Source organism: Globicephala melas, chromosome 11 (assembly GCF_963455315.2).
Source record: "Globicephala melas chromosome 11, mGloMel1.2, whole genome shotgun sequence".
Classification (NCBI taxonomy): domain Eukaryota; kingdom Metazoa; phylum Chordata; class Mammalia; order Artiodactyla; family Delphinidae; genus Globicephala; species Globicephala melas.
Window position 1 is genome coordinate 38590743 of NC_083324.2, and position 17675 is coordinate 38608417.

Here is a 17675-nt window from a genome sequence, read left to right on the forward strand (position 1 = left end):
CATAGACCGCAAGGGCACACACGGAAGGGGACACACCCAGCTATGGGCAAGGCAGCCAAGGTAGGGGTCACATGGATGGCCCTGAGCAGGGCGGAGTAGATGAGGGCAGGGGCAGGAGCAGCCTTCCGGCCCAGGCTTGTCCTGCTCTGCCAGGGTGCCTCCGCACCTTCTGAACCTCCCAGGCTGGGCTCCAAGCTTCAAGAGAGCACCAGGCCTCCTGCTCCCTTCCACCCAGCTCTGCACGGGGCCCAGAACCCTCCTGTGGAAGAGGGACTGCAGAGAGACAGGCCCCAACCCCAGCACTCCCTCAAACTTCCCTCTGGGTAAGAAGAGCATCTCTGAGCATCCCCACAAACAGCCCCAAGGAGGGCTAGGCCCTGCCACAGGAAAGTATGTGGACCAAGGACTGTGGCTTTGACAAGCAGATATCAATATCCACGACCTCAGACGAGGGGATGAAGGGAGGACACTGCCTGGCTGGGCTGCCCCGCTGTAAGAAAGCCTTCTGCCCTGCCCTGGGCATGGGGGCACAGCCCTCTGCCTAACAGCCTTTCAACCCTTGTGAGGGTCACAGACTGAGGGCAGGGTACGACTTCAGGTTCTTCCTGCCTGCGCAGCGGGGGTTGGCATCATCCATGAGGGCCATGCCCATGATAGCCAGGAATGGGGAGGCCGGTTCAGGGCCTCCTGAACCTGGCTACCTCTGGGACCAGCCTCAGGGCACTGGTCAGCCGATCAGAGGCAGCGGGCACCATTATTCTGTCCACTGTGCCAGTTAATTCTCTGAGTGGAATGACAGGCCCGGGGCAGGGACAGGTAAGGGAGCATAGACTCTCTGCAGCTGTGTAGGGGCAGCCCTGTGATTGCTACAGACCCCGATTTCTACAGTCCTTTCTGGTTCCCATGCCCCCCCCATCACCCCAGGCCTTGGCCCCTCACCAAGGCCCAAGGGAACATGCTTGGTCCAGCTCTCTTACCTCCACCAGGTGGGGCGTCGGGTTGAAGCCACACAGGTTGCACACCTGCAGTTTGCATGTGGTGCAGGTGTTATAGTTGGCGGGGCCCTTGCTGTCCACGTTGAGCTCAGCTTGGCACAGTGGGCAGGTGGCCCTTTCCTTAGGCATGGTCTTTGGCTTGGCAGCAGCCTTGGCCACTGCCTGGTGTTCTGCTCTGCCATGCTTTGGACTGGTTGTTCCCCCAGTTCTTGCCAGGGCTCCAGGCCCTGATCCAGGACCTGTTTTAGCTCCAGGCTCAGTTTTGGCTCCAGGTGCTGGCCCAGACCCGGGCCCTGAGCCTGGAGGTCTTGGGCCAGCCTGCTTGCTGGCATCGCTGAAGACGATCTTGGGCGGCCCCTTGCTGGGGGCAGCCTGGCCCTGGGGGTCGGCCTCAGGCTGCACAGACATGAGGGTGCTCGCCTGGGTCAGCAGCGATGCACCAAGGCCAAAGAGCTTCCCAGTGAGGCCCTCCTGGGTCGGCTCAGCAGCACCAGGCCCAGAGGGCGCTGTGGTGGCACTTTTGGCCGGGGCCTCTCCTGCAGGTGGCCTGGGCTCAGCTGTGGAACGCTTGATGGGGAGAGGGGGCTGAGGAGACACCCTCCCCACCTCCAGAGGGGCAGCTGCTTGGGCAGGCCCCGGCACTGAGGTGGCTCTGGCTGTCTCAGCCTGGTGGGGGCCAGGCTGTGGTCCCCCTGGGCCCCATGATCTCTCTTGCTCCGGCTTCCCCAGGGGCTGTTTGGCTGGGGAGTGGACTGGAGACAGGGCTGGGGAGTGCAGCTGCTGCTGGCTCTTGGAGCGAGGCGCAGTGGTCATGTCCATCCCTAGAGCCCTCTGCATCTGGCAGTTCAGACAGAGCCACTCCTTCACCTGAGGAGGAAGCATCATGGTCATCAGGGTGGTCAGGACTGGAGGTGCCCATGGTCCAGGTCATTGCAGCCCACAGCAGCCAGGGCCAGCTCCTAGCACAGGCAGGGGAACCAAGCCCGGCACCGGTGTTTCTGGGCTGCCAGGAGGTGGGCTGAGGGACAGATAGCACTGCCCTGCCCTCTAGGAGCTGCCAGGTGCGTGGAGCCGAGCAGAGGCAGTCACACACTCCCTACCCCCAACTACCAACACACTGCCTGCCAGACTGCCTGCCAGGGTCCTCCCCATGCATGCCACTGGCTGTACCTCAGACCTGCGTACATCATCCATGTCCACATCCCGCCTCACCAATCCATGCTCCCATCCTCCTGGTTGGATGACCCCAAAAGCCTCCAACTGGTCACTTTCTTTCCCCTGCTGCCCCCTTCAGGCTGTTTCCACACAGCCGCCAGAGTGACCTTTTGAAATATAAACCAGGAGGAAAAGCATGGCCCTAGAACAGTGCCTGGTATGCGATAGGTACTCAATAAAAACTTGCAGAATGAATAAAGAAGTGAAGAGTAATAGGTACGAGAGGGAGGCATAGAAAATAAAAAGAAACCATGATTCCTGTCCTAGAGGAGCTTAGAGTCTAGCTGAGGAGACAAGATATAAATGAGAAATCTTGAGAGCAAAATAAGTGAGGGCAAAGTAATGCAATGTAAGTGACGTAAGTAGAATAAAAATACCTTTTGCTTTCTTAAGGAAGAGAAATTTTTTTAAAGAAAATGGGATAATCTGTGCCTCCAGAATAAACAAGGCATGTGTTGCTGTTCCCACGATGGACGTGTAGTTTCTCTCTGTCATTAACTCCTCCCTAGGACAGCAGGCTCATGACTCAGGTTGGGCCAATCACTGGTTGCAGCTAGGGGTGCAGGGATGGGCATGTGACCTTGCAAACAGGGCCAATCAAGAGTCCTTCCATGTTACTGGGTGAGTGAACAACAGGAGATAGGCTCACTCATCAGAAGGACATAGCCTTGGAGCGGTCAGTAGCCTTCTTGCCCAACATGCAGAGAGGCACTAAGGATGAAGTTAAGAGACAGTTGGAAGCGGAGGTGAGACAAAGAGGAACGAGCAGAACTGATGACTTTATTCAATTCCCTGGATCCAGCTCTGCCTTAAGTCTACCCTCGGACTTCCAGTTACATGAGCCAATATCATCTTCCTCCAAAAATCCACATACAAATCAGAGAATGTCATTTACAGGCTCAAACCCCTCTAGTGAATTCCCACCACACTTAACCATGGGAACTCTTTACTGTGACCCATGAGGCCCCCTATCTACCCCAGCCTATGCCTCTCTCTGGCCTCCTTTCCTGCCCTCTCCCCTTTGCTGTCTCACCCCAGACACGCCGGACCTCCTGTTCTGCCAAGTGGTCCTCTGAGCTCTCTTCTGTAACCAGGGCCTTTGCACTCACTCTTCCCTCTGCCCCCGGGTGTTGCTAGCTATGCAGGTCTCAACCGAGTATCACTTCACCAACAGGGCCCTCCCTGGCCATACAATCGAAAATACCTGGGACTTCTCTAGTGGTCCAGTGGTAAAGACTCCACGGTCCCAGTGCAGGACGCCCGGGTTCAATCCCTGGTCAGGGAACTAGATCCTGCATGCTGCAACTAAAGAGCCCACGTGCTGCAACTAAAGATCCCGCACGTGGCAACGAAGATCCCGCATGCTGCAACTAAGACCCGGCACAGCCAAATAAATAAATACATAAATAAATATTTTTTTAAAAAAGAAAGAAAGAAAATACCTCCGAAGCACTCTGTAGGTAATCACCCAGTTTATCCTCTTCACTTATTCTTTCCCAAAGCTTCTGCTACTTTGTCCCTTTGGGTGTCTCCTGTATCCTTGCCCCAACCATGCGCTCTTGTTTAGGCGGTCTTGGGACAATGCACAGTGTGTGGCACAGAGCAGGGATCACTCCAGAAATACTTGCTGTAGGATTAATCCTGACAACCTATTAATAGGGGCATAGCTCTTGCAAGGCTGCAGCCATGAGAATGGAGATTCAGCATCCCATGAAGAGGCTTCTCCTTCTCAACCAGAAAGGCAGAGGCCAAGTCTGCTCATCTATGGTTGAGCAGCCAGAGTCTCTGAAAGCACCACAGTGGCCCAGTTGCCAGGGAAAGGTCCAGTCTGGTCCCTGGGGCAGAAAGTTCCTTCTGCCCACCCTCAGGGGTGCCTCCAGCCCTGCTTTCTGCCTTGAGGTCACAGGGCTGTGCTGCTGCCGCTGTGGCTGACTTGCCACAGTTTGGAAGCCTGGGCTTGGTTGCCTTGCCCAGCAGCCCAAGAGCAGCATCCAAGGAGTGGGGAGAAGACTGCACTTTGATGAGTACCCCCTGGCACCCTGCACCACACAGGGCATGTTCGCAGGCATTCTTGCATTTTATCTTCATGGTAGAGAAAAACAAGGTCTAGTGTGATTTAGCCACCAGCTCTCACAGTAGCCCAGCTTGGAAGTGGCACTACTGGCAAGACTGGCCCTGCCAGCCCTGCCCAGCTCCTGAGCTGCAGGTTGCAGCCTGTGGCCTTTTGCATGTCTGCCTCTTCTGCAGACCGCTTAGCCTCACCCAAGTCAAGTCATGGGTCTAGAAGTTGCCCCTGCGGAACTCAAAGACCAAGCCTGGCTCTAGAAACCATAAGAACAGTGATGCCGCAGCACTGGGGAGTGAAGCCATCCCCCAAGCCGGGAACTGTTAACTCATCTAGATGCTTTGAAGACCCAAGGCAGTTTTGTCTGCCTTTGGACAAAGAAAGCTACAGAGGAAACAATCTGTGTCCCGGGGACTCAGCCCAAAGACTCCTTTAGAAAAGTCATTTTTGGCGAGGGTGATGGGGGTTCACTCCCATCAAAAGCGGGAGCTCCCAGGGGCAAGCTGTTTTGGCTCACCCTCAGAGGGACCCTGGGAGATGATTACCCTCTTGAGGGGAGGCCTAGGTCCTGGCCCAGGACGGCAGCCACAAACTCAGTTCCTGTGGTGGGTGCGCAGCCCACACTGGAGGTCCCATCTCTGCAGCATGCCCTGAGGTGGGACTTCCCAAGAAGAGGAACCTGAGAGGTGAGGCTCTTTCTCCTGGGACTTCAGGGTGACCCTCCTTTGGGTTCTGGACAGGGTTGAACAAGGGCCTGTGCTAAAACTCCTGCACTCACCACCAGAACCTTCACTTACCCAGCCTCCATCACTGTCACAGGCGTCTCACCTAAAATAGAACCTCTCCAAGAAACAGCTAAAACGCCCCTCAGTGACTCATATCCCAGATGGGCGTAGCTATTTCTATCCAGCCTCTTCCAGACGGCAGGAGCCGTGACCGTGCCCTCCCCCAACCCCTCCCAGGCTCAGGCCCAGGCAGATAGGGCCAGCACACAAGGCCACCCAAGGAGAAAGCTGGCTGGGGGATCTCTCTGAACCCAGCAAGACTTCCCTCTCTGCCTCCCCCGTGGAACTTCAGAAGCTTGCTGGGAGGGGCTCATCCTCAGCCTCTTCCTCCCTCCTCCAAGGTCCTTACCCTGTGTTAGGGGGATGGAGGCTGTCCACTGGGTAGGGAGGGAGATGGCTGTGCACCACCAGCCCACCTGCCCACCTAGGCTGGGTATACATGACCAGGCCTGGGGCAGCTCCCCTGGCTCTGGAACCAACAACAGCGAGAGTCTTCCTCGGCTGGACACAGTGTCTGTGGCTCCTGGGTACCCTCCTAGCTGGCTGCCCACCAGAATCAGAGGGCATGGCCTTCTACCAGTGTGACAGGGAACCTCTCTTAGAGTCTTGTTATCAAATATCTCCATAAGCCCTTGGCCCATGGCCAGGAGATGGGCAGGTCACAGACTTCATGTCCCAAGACCCAAAGATGGAGCTAAGGGGACTTCCCAGGGCTACTCTGAGGTAGATGGTTCCACCTGACATCAGCTTTGGTCAAGCTGATCCTTCTTGCCAGCAAGGGGACCCATTGTGCCATCTCAGAGGCATAGATGCCCCTGCACCCAGCCCAGTGGGGGTCTGAGCAGCAGTGGGGATGGGAAGGCTCAGCATGGTGTGCAGCCAAGAGCTGGTCCGCAGATGCGGGAAGGAGAAGCTACAGGAACATGGTTTCCCATAGGGAGCCAGTGCCTGCTCTGCCAGGAGCCGGCCAGAGATTCAAAAAAGCAGGCCTTGTGGGTTCCTGGCTCTGAAGGGACTTTCTCCCCGAGAAGAGCCTTTCTCAGCTGCTCCCTTATTTGCACTGGTCAATCACAGAAGGGCAGTAAGGCAGTGCAGCCCACCAAGGATCCAGAGGCCTGGGACCAGGCTGGGGGCTCTGTGAACCACACGTCTGCGTGGCCTCTCCCTGCGGCTCCCTCCACTGGGCTCTGGGGCAGGAAGGGGAGTGGGGAAACTTTGGGGGAGGGGTTTCTACATCTTTCCCACAGGGGCACTGGTGGCACTGCACCTGCCACCCTGCATCTCAGTCCCAAAGGGTGGGATCCAGCCTTGCATGTCATATTTGGCCCCAAAGGATGCTGCCCAGGGAACTTGCTTCTGCTCCTGGGTGGGGCCTGCCACACTGTCACCTCCGTGGCTACCAGGAAGCTCTGAGGGCCCCCAGCAGTAACAGGTTCTCTTTCCACCATCCCCTCCCACGTCCCCACCAGCAAGGAAGGAGGGTGGCAGACGTCACTTAGCCTGCCTTCCTGCAGAGAGCAGTGGCTTGCCTCCGAGCCCAGCCCCGCCTGGGAGAGCGGGCATGCAGGGTGTCAGATCACTGCACTGACATCATGCCTGATGCTGCATTCATTCTTTTTTCCATTTTGGTACAAGTTGAAACATCACAGGAGCAGCTTATAAATGAGCCTTCCCTGCTGGTGCCAAGTCTAGAGATTCCTGGGAGGGCCCCTCCGTCCAGTGTGACCTCATGCTCTTCCAGGCTGTGAGTCACTCGCCAGGCCTCGACAGGAGGCACATAGCCCACTGTGTGCTTGGAAGAAGGGTGGGCCTGTGCCCTCGCACTGCCCCTAGCATTGGACACATCACCTGCCTCATCCAGTATCTAGCTGCCCCAAGTCTGCCACCAACCTGCTTGGCCTGTCAGCTGGTTGACCTCAGGTTTAGGGGCAGGTACCACAGGGTCCCATAGAACAGGGCACATTGATCCAGAGCTGGATCAGCCAGGCCTGGCCCACTGGGGAAGCCTGTGCCAATCTCATCAGGTCAGGACCCTGGGAATCTGCCCAGCAACTGAGGCCAGGATTTGGGTGGTGGAGGCTGAACCCAATTGCTGCTTGGGGCTGGAAGGCCTCACTAGCCTGGAGCTCCATGAAAGGGAGAGAATCCATCCCCTTGCTGATCCTCCTCCCGATATCCCTCAACTCCCCACCGATCCTACCCCAGACGGCCTCCCCTCCCTCCCAGGCCTGTCCACTGTGTCCTATAAAACCTCCTGTCCAGGACCGAGCCAACTCCCCTACACCCCATCCCCATACCCCTCTTGGACCCCAGATGATCTCTCTAGGAGAAGCTGCACTCCCTGGATTTCAGAATGTGGCAATGCCTCACCTTCTCTTTAAACTCCCTAGGGCCCTTGGAGCTCAGCCTTTGGCTTCCCCACCCTGTTCCCCTCCTGGCTCCTGCTGTCTTCCAGGCCCCCTCATCAGGCCTCTAGTCTCAGAAGTCCTTGGCCCTGGTCTCCCAGGCTTCCACTGCACTGACACCCACAGTCACTGCAGATGGCAGCCACCCGCTAACCCACCTGACACCTCTATCCCTCAGCCTCACCCTCAAGCTTACCCTCGCCCAAGACTGTCTCTCCTCCCAAACTACCCCTGTGTCTGTCCTCCTCCAGCCTCCAGATCATCTCCTAGGCCTCCCCACTGCAGCGGGCCTGGGGCCTTGTGGAGACCTCCCCCACCGAGCCTCTGCTTTCTGTCCGTCCATGGGCCCTCTGCTTTCGCATCCCTTCCTACCCAGCTAAATCTATGGTCTGCCGATCCTGTCACACTCTGCTCAATGTCTGTGCTCTCTTGACCTGTGTCTGCTCCAGAATTAGATCCAACTGCATACCTTTTTCTCCGGGCCTACACCTGAACAGCTGAATGGGTACCAGGCAAAGGGGCTCCACTGTAAACTAACTTATGTCCTAGCTTCTCCCGGGCCCCCCAGCTGCCTTGTTAACTCACTCCATCTCTCCAGTTAGCTCTTCTCCACAAAGGCTGGTTCAATTTCTCCATCCCCATCCCTGCCTGTCATCTTCCCCTGCCTTCTGGATCAAATGATGGCCCTGCTTCCAGTGTCTCAAAAAGGAGCCACATAATAGGATGCCTCCTCCACACTCAGGATCTAGACCTGCCTTTTCGGGGGCCCCACTCTTTCAATCATGCCCCATCTCCCACATGCCTAGGCATGGCTTTCCTCTCGGAGCTCAGACAGCACCACTGTCTCCTGCTTTTCAGAAACCCTCTCCTGCCTGCACACCTTCCCTAGTTACTGTCCAGGCTCTCTCCTCTCCTTCTCAGCCAAGCTTCTCGAGAGTTGACCACACGGATGAAGCTCAAAAAACACTGTGCTGAGAAAGGACTTACACAAAAGAGTGCATTCTGTATGATTCCATTTATATGAAGTTCTGGAATAGGCAAAACTCATCTACGGTAGATAAAAAAATCACAGCAGCAGTTGGCCCTGGAGGAGGGATGAGGATGGACAGGGATGGGGCCTGAAGGGACTTTCTGTGGTGACGGGGATGTTGTCTGTCTTGACTGGAGGGCTTTGGGTGACACAGGTGCATGCTTTTGTCAAAGCTCACTGAATGGTACATTTAAGCTTTGTACATTTCATTCTATATAAATTTTACCTTAAAAAAAAAACCCTTAAATACTGATCTCTAACTAATGAGAGGCTTACTGAAGTGTTTAGTGGGAAGTATACTGATGTCAGTATATGGCTGTGAATCTCCAAGGTCTCCATTCCTGACCTGCCTGCACGCCAGGGTCTTAGATTTGTCACCCTATTGCACTCCACTTGGGTGCTCACAGACAACTCCAACTTGACACGACCCAAACAGAAGAATTCTCCATCTCCATCTCCTACTCCCATGTCCACTACATTTCCATAACCTGTCTGTTTAGCCTCCAAAATACACCAGGAATCTGTCACGGTTCCCCTCCACCCCATGACCATCTCTACCCCAGCCCCAGCCTGCCTCTATAGGCTATTCTCCACACAGCGGCCAGAGTGTGGGGTGTGTGTGTCTGTGTGCTATTGTTGTATACATATACATCTAGGAAGGGGAGTAAAACAAACATAACATAAAATGTGCCATTTTAGTCATTTTTAAGTGTAGATTCAGTGGCATTAATTACATATATGATGTTGTGCAACCATCACCATTATCTATTTCCAAAAAGATGTTTTTAAATGCATACCTTACCTTCCCACTGCCATCATCCAAAACCCTTGACATCACATCTGGAGCCCCCAGCAGGACCTGCCTGCCCTCTGGACCTGGCTTGCACCCCGGCCCTCACATGGGCCACGTACTTCCCCTCAGGCCTCCCCTGCCTCCACCTGTCTCTGGTCCAGCATCAGTCTAACATCTGCAGTCTAACCTCCCCTCCCTGTAGAAGTCCCCAAGAGTCTTGTCACAGCATCACAGCAAGTCCCACCAGCCCTCCTCCTGGTCCTCCACAACCCTGACCCCCAGGTGTGGCTGTGTGTTTGCGGGCGTGGTTACTGGTGAACGAGCTGCCTCTCCCTCTGGCCCGGAGGCTCCCCAAGTCTGAGCAACACATCTGTTGCAGCTCTGCCTGAATCTCCAGTGTTGAGGACAGTTCCTGGCTTATATATGGACTCAAAAAGCATTTGTGGAGGGAAGAAAGGATGAGAGAAAGGGAGAGGGCCACCCTCTGACTGAGTAGATACAAGCGGGCCTGCTCAGGCCAAAGTTTGAGCTAACAGACAGCAGAAACGGCAGAACCAACAGGTGACCAGCCAGCAACTGGCTACTTTATGGAGCTTTCCTCCTCTGCCTCTTCCTGCCTCTGGACCCCTGCCTCTCCCCTTCTTGTCCCTTCTCCCTGCTCCTACTTTATTTCTCTCTTTCTACCCTTTTCACTCCATTCTTTTTCATGCTGTTTTCTTTTGCCCTCACATACAAAATCAGGTGTTTTAGGAATAAAATTTCGTATTTTCTGTTCTGATTTAATTTTACATTCATTCTTAGATAACTTTACAGCCCCATTCCATAGCTAAAAGTTAAGTGCCATGCCTGACGGCCACAGCTATAAAAAACTCCCACTCCTGAACAGCCACCTCTTCTGCCTGCCCGCAGTGGCTCTGGCCTCCACCCCGTAGTGGCCCAAGCAAGGCGGCCAAGGGGCCTAGTTCCTGGGAGCAGGGACTGACAGCACGGCTGGCTGCCCAAGGCTGGCTGAATCTTGGGGGGCATTTCCCTACTGACTCAAGAGATTGTTTGGGTCAAAGTGGCTACTGCCAGGCAAACCACCCAAGGACTAGACGTACAGAGGGGAGAAGGCCTCCCAAAGGGCCCGCCACCTGGAGATCCATTTCCTCTTTGTTTGGAGGTGGAGAGGGGAAGGCTGGGCCCAGGAAGGAGGAGGACACCTCTGCCTCTCCTCAGCTCACCGCTGATCCATGTCCTTCTAACACCTGCTCCTCTTTCCTCAGTGGCCCAGGCAGCAGTGTGGCCAGGAGGGAGCAGAGGGAAGGGGGCAAGGCTGGTGGCTGCAGCAGAGGGATCTGTGCTGCACTCACAGCACCACCCCCGAGCCAGATGGTGGCCCAGCCCTCGCCGGAAAAGAGTGGGATGCAGGCAGGAGAGGAAGAGGCTTGTGGCCACTGCGTCTCTCCCTCCCTTCTCCACACCACCCACCCGGGTAAGTGCCTAAGCCCAAGGCTTGCCAATGGGGTGGGAATGGGGGAGGGCGCAGTAGCTTGGTCTTGGCTTCATCTCAGCAAAGTCTAGACCTTGGAACGGGTGAAGAAAGACCATGATCACTCTTCTGTAGTTTTCTTAGAGGGGCTTATAAGCAATTCTGACTAGAGCAAGGGAGGTTGAAGGCACATGGGCTGTCTGGACCTGGAAGGCTGGGGATAAGGTGGCAGTTCTGCTGCTACCCACAGGGGTAGAGGGTGGGCCTCCCACATGCAGGCTACAGCCTCACTTTAGGTGCTGCTCTGAGAGGATTCTGCTGATCCGACCGGGAAGCACAGGCGTGCAGTCAGCCCTGCCTCTGCAGAGCACTCATTCCTGTGATGCTGTTGCTAGCGCAAGGACAGACTCCACTGAAGGAGTTCCAGGCCAGGATGTGCTGCTGGGGCTGCTCTGAACAGGGCAAGGAGGCCCCTGAGGGGGCTGACAGAGACAGGTCATGCCTGCCCCCAGCCACGGCTTGTCCTCTCCAGGAGCTCACTCCCACCCCGCTGTCCACCCCGACCTTACCTTCCCCCTCCACCCAGCTGGCTCATGGCCACACCCATTTCCTTCCCACAGCTATCAGAACAGGTGGCTCTGTCCCAGAGGAGAAAGGGGTGGCAGGCATGAATGCTGAGTTACCGAAGAGCAGACAGGTGGGCTAACGTGGCACGGAGCAGGCTTGGGGCATCGGCAAAGCCACTGAGACTGGTCCCTGGACCCCTGCTTCTCCTTAAACATTCGGGAGGTTTAAGGTACTTGTGTAAGAACCCACATCCAGGCAGAGAAGAGAACAGTCTTCCTGTCTTTTCCCCATCACTGGGCAGTGACTTGGCTTAAATGCTAACACCTCTGGCTTCCTCCCTGTGTCCTCACAGGGAGGGTCTTTTGTGGGTGGTGAGAAATGTTCTGACCCCACAAGGAAACCCCCAGTCTTTTGCCATGGTTTCAAACAGGTTAAATTATTTACCTGCCCTGAGCAACCAGGGCTGGAGATCTCCAGGAAAAAACAGCCTCCACCACGAAGAGTGGCCAGGATAGCCCTGCTTGCTACGAACCATCCTCAGCCCAAGCAAAAATGGACTATGAATAAGGAGAATGGGGATGGGAATCCTTGGGGTAAAACTGGAGACCTAGCTACTGGTTCTGGGTCCCCAGCTCCCTTGCTCCAATGAATCAGAATAAACGAAGACTTGGTCTCCTCAACTGTAAACAGAGGGTGCTCTGAGCTGCTCCCTGACTTCCATGAAGTCTTAATGTGCTCCAGGCACTCAGACCCCCAGCAAAGTGCATGCGCAGGCATCTTCCTCTCAAGGCATCACAGCCTTGAGAGCCAGCCAACCCGGGCACGGGCAGGACAGCAAGTGCCACATCTGTGTGAGTGTGGTACCCATCCAGCAGCCCCTGGGCACACTGGCCAGAAAGCAGTGGTTCCAGATCTCAGACACTATTCTGGCCACATGGGGCTGACCTGTATGTGATTCTCATCTCCAGACCTGGTGTGCTGTTTCCACAGGACCCAGCTAAAGTAATAAGATGCTGACAGATGCCATGAGACAGAAAAACCAAAACTCTGAGTTCCAGTGACCATTGGCCCAGCAGTGCCAGTCTTTTCCTTCCTTTCTACTCCTTTGTCCTCACATAGCCATTCAGCACAACAGTTCTATCACATTCCTAATCTGTGCTGCAACTTGAGTTACCAACCAGCCCCTGATTCTCTCCTTGTGACACGCACGATAAAAGGTTCGTTTTCCATGGTCTCATTTCCAAAGATCCAAGAGCAGATTCATTAGTGGTCTGAGAGGCATGAAACCCTCCAAGTCACTTGTGTGGTGGAAAGCTGAGGAACAATGCATCCTGCTCACATGCCCTGATGAGGCTTCGGTGACCTTCAAGGCAGGATGCAGGACCCAGGCTACCTCGGCATTACCACACTAGCAGTTTCAGGCACAAGTTCGCACCCCCAGACAGGACCCCAATTAAGCTGCCCAGTGGCCAGTGTCTGTAGTTCATCTGTGCTGGGACTGGCAGTCCCCCCACCCCTTTCCACTCTAGCTGGGCTACTCCTAGGAAGTGAGAAATCAAAAAAGGAAGTGAGTAATCAAAAAAGGAAGTGAGTGCTGGAGCTGGAATTCCTGGAAAAGGTCACTCTGCCTGAGCCCCTGCCACCTACACCAGCCTGACTTCAGAACCCACCCCTTGCGCTGCCCAGAACCTCAGGCCAGGCAGGAGCCCAGCCCAGGACACCAGGGCAACCCCACAGATAGCCTTGTTGGCTGATGAACATCATGTTAGAAGGGCCAGAACAGATGTGGTTTGACCAAGGTGGATCTATCAGCAGGTATGTGGGCAAAACTTGCAGATGTGCTTTCTCGTTATGTGGAAGCATGACCAGGGAAGTGAACCTGCTTTTAGTGAAGTGACGAAGGGCAACTGCTCTGACTCAAGAACTAGGCTCTGCCAGCCCCTCAGGAAAATGGGCTGAGGGTTCTCTTCCTTGACAGGAACACCACTGAAAGCCAACCATGAAGAAGAAAAGGTTCTGCTTGGAGACCATGGCAGAAAAGGGCATCCACCAGGCGAAAAGCTGGAGAATGGTCAGCACTTCCCAAACTGAATGCCATGGAACAGCAGCCCCTAATGTTCAGTGAAAGCAAGTCTGGGAAAGGCCACCAGCAACAGCCCTGTCTTGGAGCTCCTGCATGTATATGCCTTGAAGGACCTGGTCCGGAGGCCCGCTCTTCACCAAACACTGTGAATCTGCAGTAAGCTGGAGGCCCCTTTCCTCCTGGCCCTGAGCCCCGGCTTCCTCCCAGCACAATGAGGCAGATGGACCGAGTGTCGCCAAGGTCCTCCCACTCTGCTGTTTTTCCAGGCACAGCCAAAGGCTGGTTCCCCTCCCACCTCACCAAAGGTCCTAGGCTGGGGGAGTTTGTTGTGTGGGAAGGACTGAGATGCCCACCAGGAAACTGGTGCCACCGTGTGCGGCTCTCCCTTGATCTCCGCCTACCCCACCCAGAGTCGTTCGGGTCCTGCTGCTCTAGTGAGCGTCTCTGGAAGCTGAAACCTGGGAGGCAGGGCCAGCACAAGAGGGGGATCCCCACAGCAGCCTCTCTCATCCCTGCCTGCCAAGCCTCCCTGCTTCTCGCTAGCAGAAACAGCCAGGTGAGCTTCCCTGGCCTTAACCACACTGTTCTAAATACTGAGGAGCAACACTTACCTAACTGATCAGTGCAGGGATGGGTTGTTTCTAATCACGGATGTAATAATCACGAGTGTACACGCCTCCTCAGAAAGCCCCCACACTCCAGGAGCGACTGCAAACGCACTGAATCATCTCCCCACACCGGCAGCTCCTTCCTTGGAATCTCACACTTACCTCTCGCAAAGCACACGTCCCACACCCACAGCACCTCATATCACAAATAGACCCCGACCTGTGAACAATTATTCTCACTCATCCCCCCACCCATGTGGTCCAAACGGCTCCTGCTGCTGATAATCCCAGCTGCGGGCATGCAGTCACCACTCTCCACCCGGCCCAAGGGCAGAGCCCTGGGGGTCTACCAGAGACTTCTGTGGGTTACCGCGGAGGAGAGGGAGGAAGCTGACAACCCCACTTATTTCAAAGGCACGGCCCCAGCCCAGCTAGTATATTGGGGCACCCAGCCTCCATGGCACCAGAGAGAGGCTCAGGGGCTTGGCTGAGCATCCCACAGCAACTCAAAGCATCCCAACACAGCAAGGGTGGGGCTGGGAACCCAGGGTCCTCTGGGGGAGAACGCAGGCCAATCTCATGGAAATGGCCTTGCAGTGGCCTCTTGATGAGTGTAGGACACTGCCTCCATGTGGATGCTTGGCCCCCAGTCTGGGTCTCTACTCCAAGGTTGTTTCTTGGGATGGGTAGCTGCTCCACTCTATCAGGCCCCAGCTTACTGGAACGGAAGCCCAGGGGAGGCGGTTCCTGAAGCCCAGGTGGGAGGCAGTTTCCTATCTCCCTTAACACCTTGCTCCCCTCACTGGCATCCCTCTCCAAGACCCACTGTCAGGGAGAGAGGCTGGCCAACGGCCAGGGAGACTTGCCTCCCTTTGGGCCCTGCAGCTGCTCGTGGCCCTCTCCAAATGAGCATCCACTGGGAAAAGTTGTCCGTAAGACTGTCGTTGACCCTCCCTAAGGCCATTTTTCCAGGTCAAACTTGGACCAGGTAAGAAAGCGCCTTCTACTCAGGACTGAGCCCAAGCTTTCAGTCCTTTCCCTCAGGACATCTGGGGCCAAGACTTTTTCTCTGCTACCACATCTGGGAGCCAGAATACAAGCCCTGGGAAGACACAGAAGCTGATGGCCAAGGGAAATGACCAGGAAAAGAGAGCTGGTAAAAAGGGGAACCGGGGAGGCCTGGGAAGGCAGGTGGGATGGAGGAAGACGGCACAGAGCTGATTACCTGGGTGAGATGAGGGTTGGGGTTGAACCCACACTGGTTGCAGACCTTGTTGTGACACTGGGTGCAGGTGTTGAAGTTTGGCTGGCTGGGGGTTGACGTGAGATCCGAGGTCTTACATATGGGACACAGCGTGCTGCTGGGAAGGGGGGCGATCTGGGGGACGGAGTAGGGTGATGTGGGGGTGCTGCCTCTGTCCGGTGACACAGAGGGGGACCGCCCTGATCTCTGCGTCCTGCTGTCTACCTGCAGCGTCCTGCGGGGGCCATCAGCCTCCTGGCCAGCTGGGCCCTGTGCCCTTGTCTCCTGGGGGCTCTCACGGCTGGGAGCAGGAGCAGAAGGCTGCTTCGGGGTTGGGGAAGCTGCTCTCTGGCTACCCAGGGGCTCCTTGGGGTCCAGTCTCCTGGAAACGCTGAAATGACATTGAAAATGACGATGTTAGAGATATACCTTAGAGAAGTCCCCTGCAGAGGTCTCCACCAACCTAGGTGACTCTGCCAAGCCCCGTTGCCACCCTCCTCTGCTGCCCAGTGGCATATCACAGCCCCCACTGGCCGAGTGCTGACTGACAAGTGTCCCCCGACTTGAACCGTCAGCACCGGGCCATGTGATCGGCTCATGAGTGTCCCCTCTTACATCCCACTAAAGTGCAGAGTCTGATTCAGTAGGTCTGGGGTGGAGTTTGCACTTTTAAGAATCTCTAAGGTACTCTAATAAAGCTGTTAAAAAAAAAAAAAAAAGAATCTCTAAGGTGATGCCTTTACTATAGTCTGCAGACTACACTTTGAAAACCAAGGCTCTAAACCTATACATTAGTAACACCTAAGCTGATTTTAAAATTTCTGACTCTCAGACTGCACCCCAGACAAATTACATCAAAATCTGTGGGGACAGGACCCTGGCATTACTATTTTGTTCCTCCCTAAGTGATTTCAACATGCAGCTAGTTTAGAGCTACTTCCCTGGCAGGTCTGTTACATTCTGGCTTGTCCACTTCAGAGGCCGACCCCGGGCAGTTGGAGGTGAGGGTGGGGAGGCACTCCAATGCCCAGTTAATGCCATCTCCATTAACTGGCAAACCATCAGGCTAAACTCAATGCCCTATATTCCTTCTCATTTGACCCAATTTCAGTTCATTTCTGCCAGTTTTCCAATTTGAAAAAAGCCAAGCACAAAAAGCCAAAAGCAATGCTTCATATTGCTTCCCTGAAATTCGATACTTGCTTCAGTCTGTATTCATTTGGGTGGATACTGGCACCCAGGCGACAGGGCAGCCTGGCTGAGAGCCACTGCAGAGGCCCGGCCACAGCCGCCTGTGGAGCATCCTGGCCTGGCCCCTTCAGCCCCAGTGTTCCTGGTCCTTGTAGGGTCTGACTAATAGGAGGGGATTCTAAGTTTGCTGCCTTTATATGAAGACCATCTGCTTGCCAAAAAAATTCAGGAGCCAACTGTAGGATGCCTTAGGACAAGCTATTTCAGAGGGGAGACGAAGAGCTTCCCTGGCGAGGCCCACTTCAAGACACTCTGCAGTCCTTCTTCCCTTCCGAGGAACTGCTGGGGAAGAGACACACCCTTGGTCTAATAAAGACTCTTCCAGGAAAAAGAAACACTGTTGAATGTCCATCAACCAACAACAGAATACACCCATCCATCCAGTCTCACAGACCTGCCACTTTCTTCTTCAGTGGGATAACCAGAGTCTGAGTCTAGCCCCTCTGAGCCACCTTTGCCACCAGCTGTGAGGCCCAGTGTGGTGGTGGCTGCAGCCATGTCTGGCCCACACTTGGAACCTGGGCTCTAGGGCCTTTCAGTAGACTAATTTCTAGGTATTGTAAAGAAATAATCCCACACGGCTAAATTCATAATTTCATTTTTTACTTAAATTATTTGGGGCTAGAATTTAAAAGCAGCCCTTGAAAGCCAATCAGAAACGGGCTTCCCTGGTGGTCCAGTGGTTAAGACTCCACGCTCCCAATGCAGGGGGCCTGGATTCGATCCCTGGTCAGGGAACTAGATCCCGCATGTAGCAACAAAGATCCTGTGTGCCGCAACTAAGACATGGCACAGCCAAATAAATAAATAAAAATTTTTTAAAAAAGCTAATCAGAAGCTACGAAGAGCCCTTTATAATATGTGAAGAGACTGTAGCCCCTTCTCAGGCTGTGCAAGGTCAGTGGTTTCTCCTGAGAAACTTAGCAATTTCTACTGTGTTTGTTTTGCGTGAGGTGTGACAGGCAATCTTCCGTGTACACAGTGACTTTTTAAATTCAGTGTTGCATCACAATGTAGTCTTTCTGGGGACATTTTATGTGACACTTAGGGATCCAAATTCAAGTTAACTTTCAACTCAGCTGTGGTGACAGTGAATAAACAAACAATGCCCACTGCACCCAGCAAAGTCTGCACTTGGAAGGGCAACGCTCCCTGCACAGAGGC

The 17675-nt window shown here is 54.7% G+C and overlaps 1 protein-coding gene across 2 annotated transcripts in view; it reads right to left on the reverse strand.

The window, feature by feature from the left end:
* The window catches only part of BSN (bassoon presynaptic cytomatrix protein), a 91353-nt gene that overhangs the window by 27011 nt on the left and 46667 nt on the right, over positions 1 to 17675 (reverse strand). For both annotated transcript variants that reach the window (XM_060308525.1, XM_060308524.1), the window contains exons 2-3: positions 15243 to 15651; positions 978 to 1862 (exon numbers count right to left, since the gene is read on the reverse strand). In XM_060308525.1, the coding sequence (XP_060164508.1) occupies positions 978 to 1862; positions 15243 to 15651 (1294 nt within the window). The remainder of the gene's footprint in view (positions 1 to 977; positions 1863 to 15242; positions 15652 to 17675) is intronic.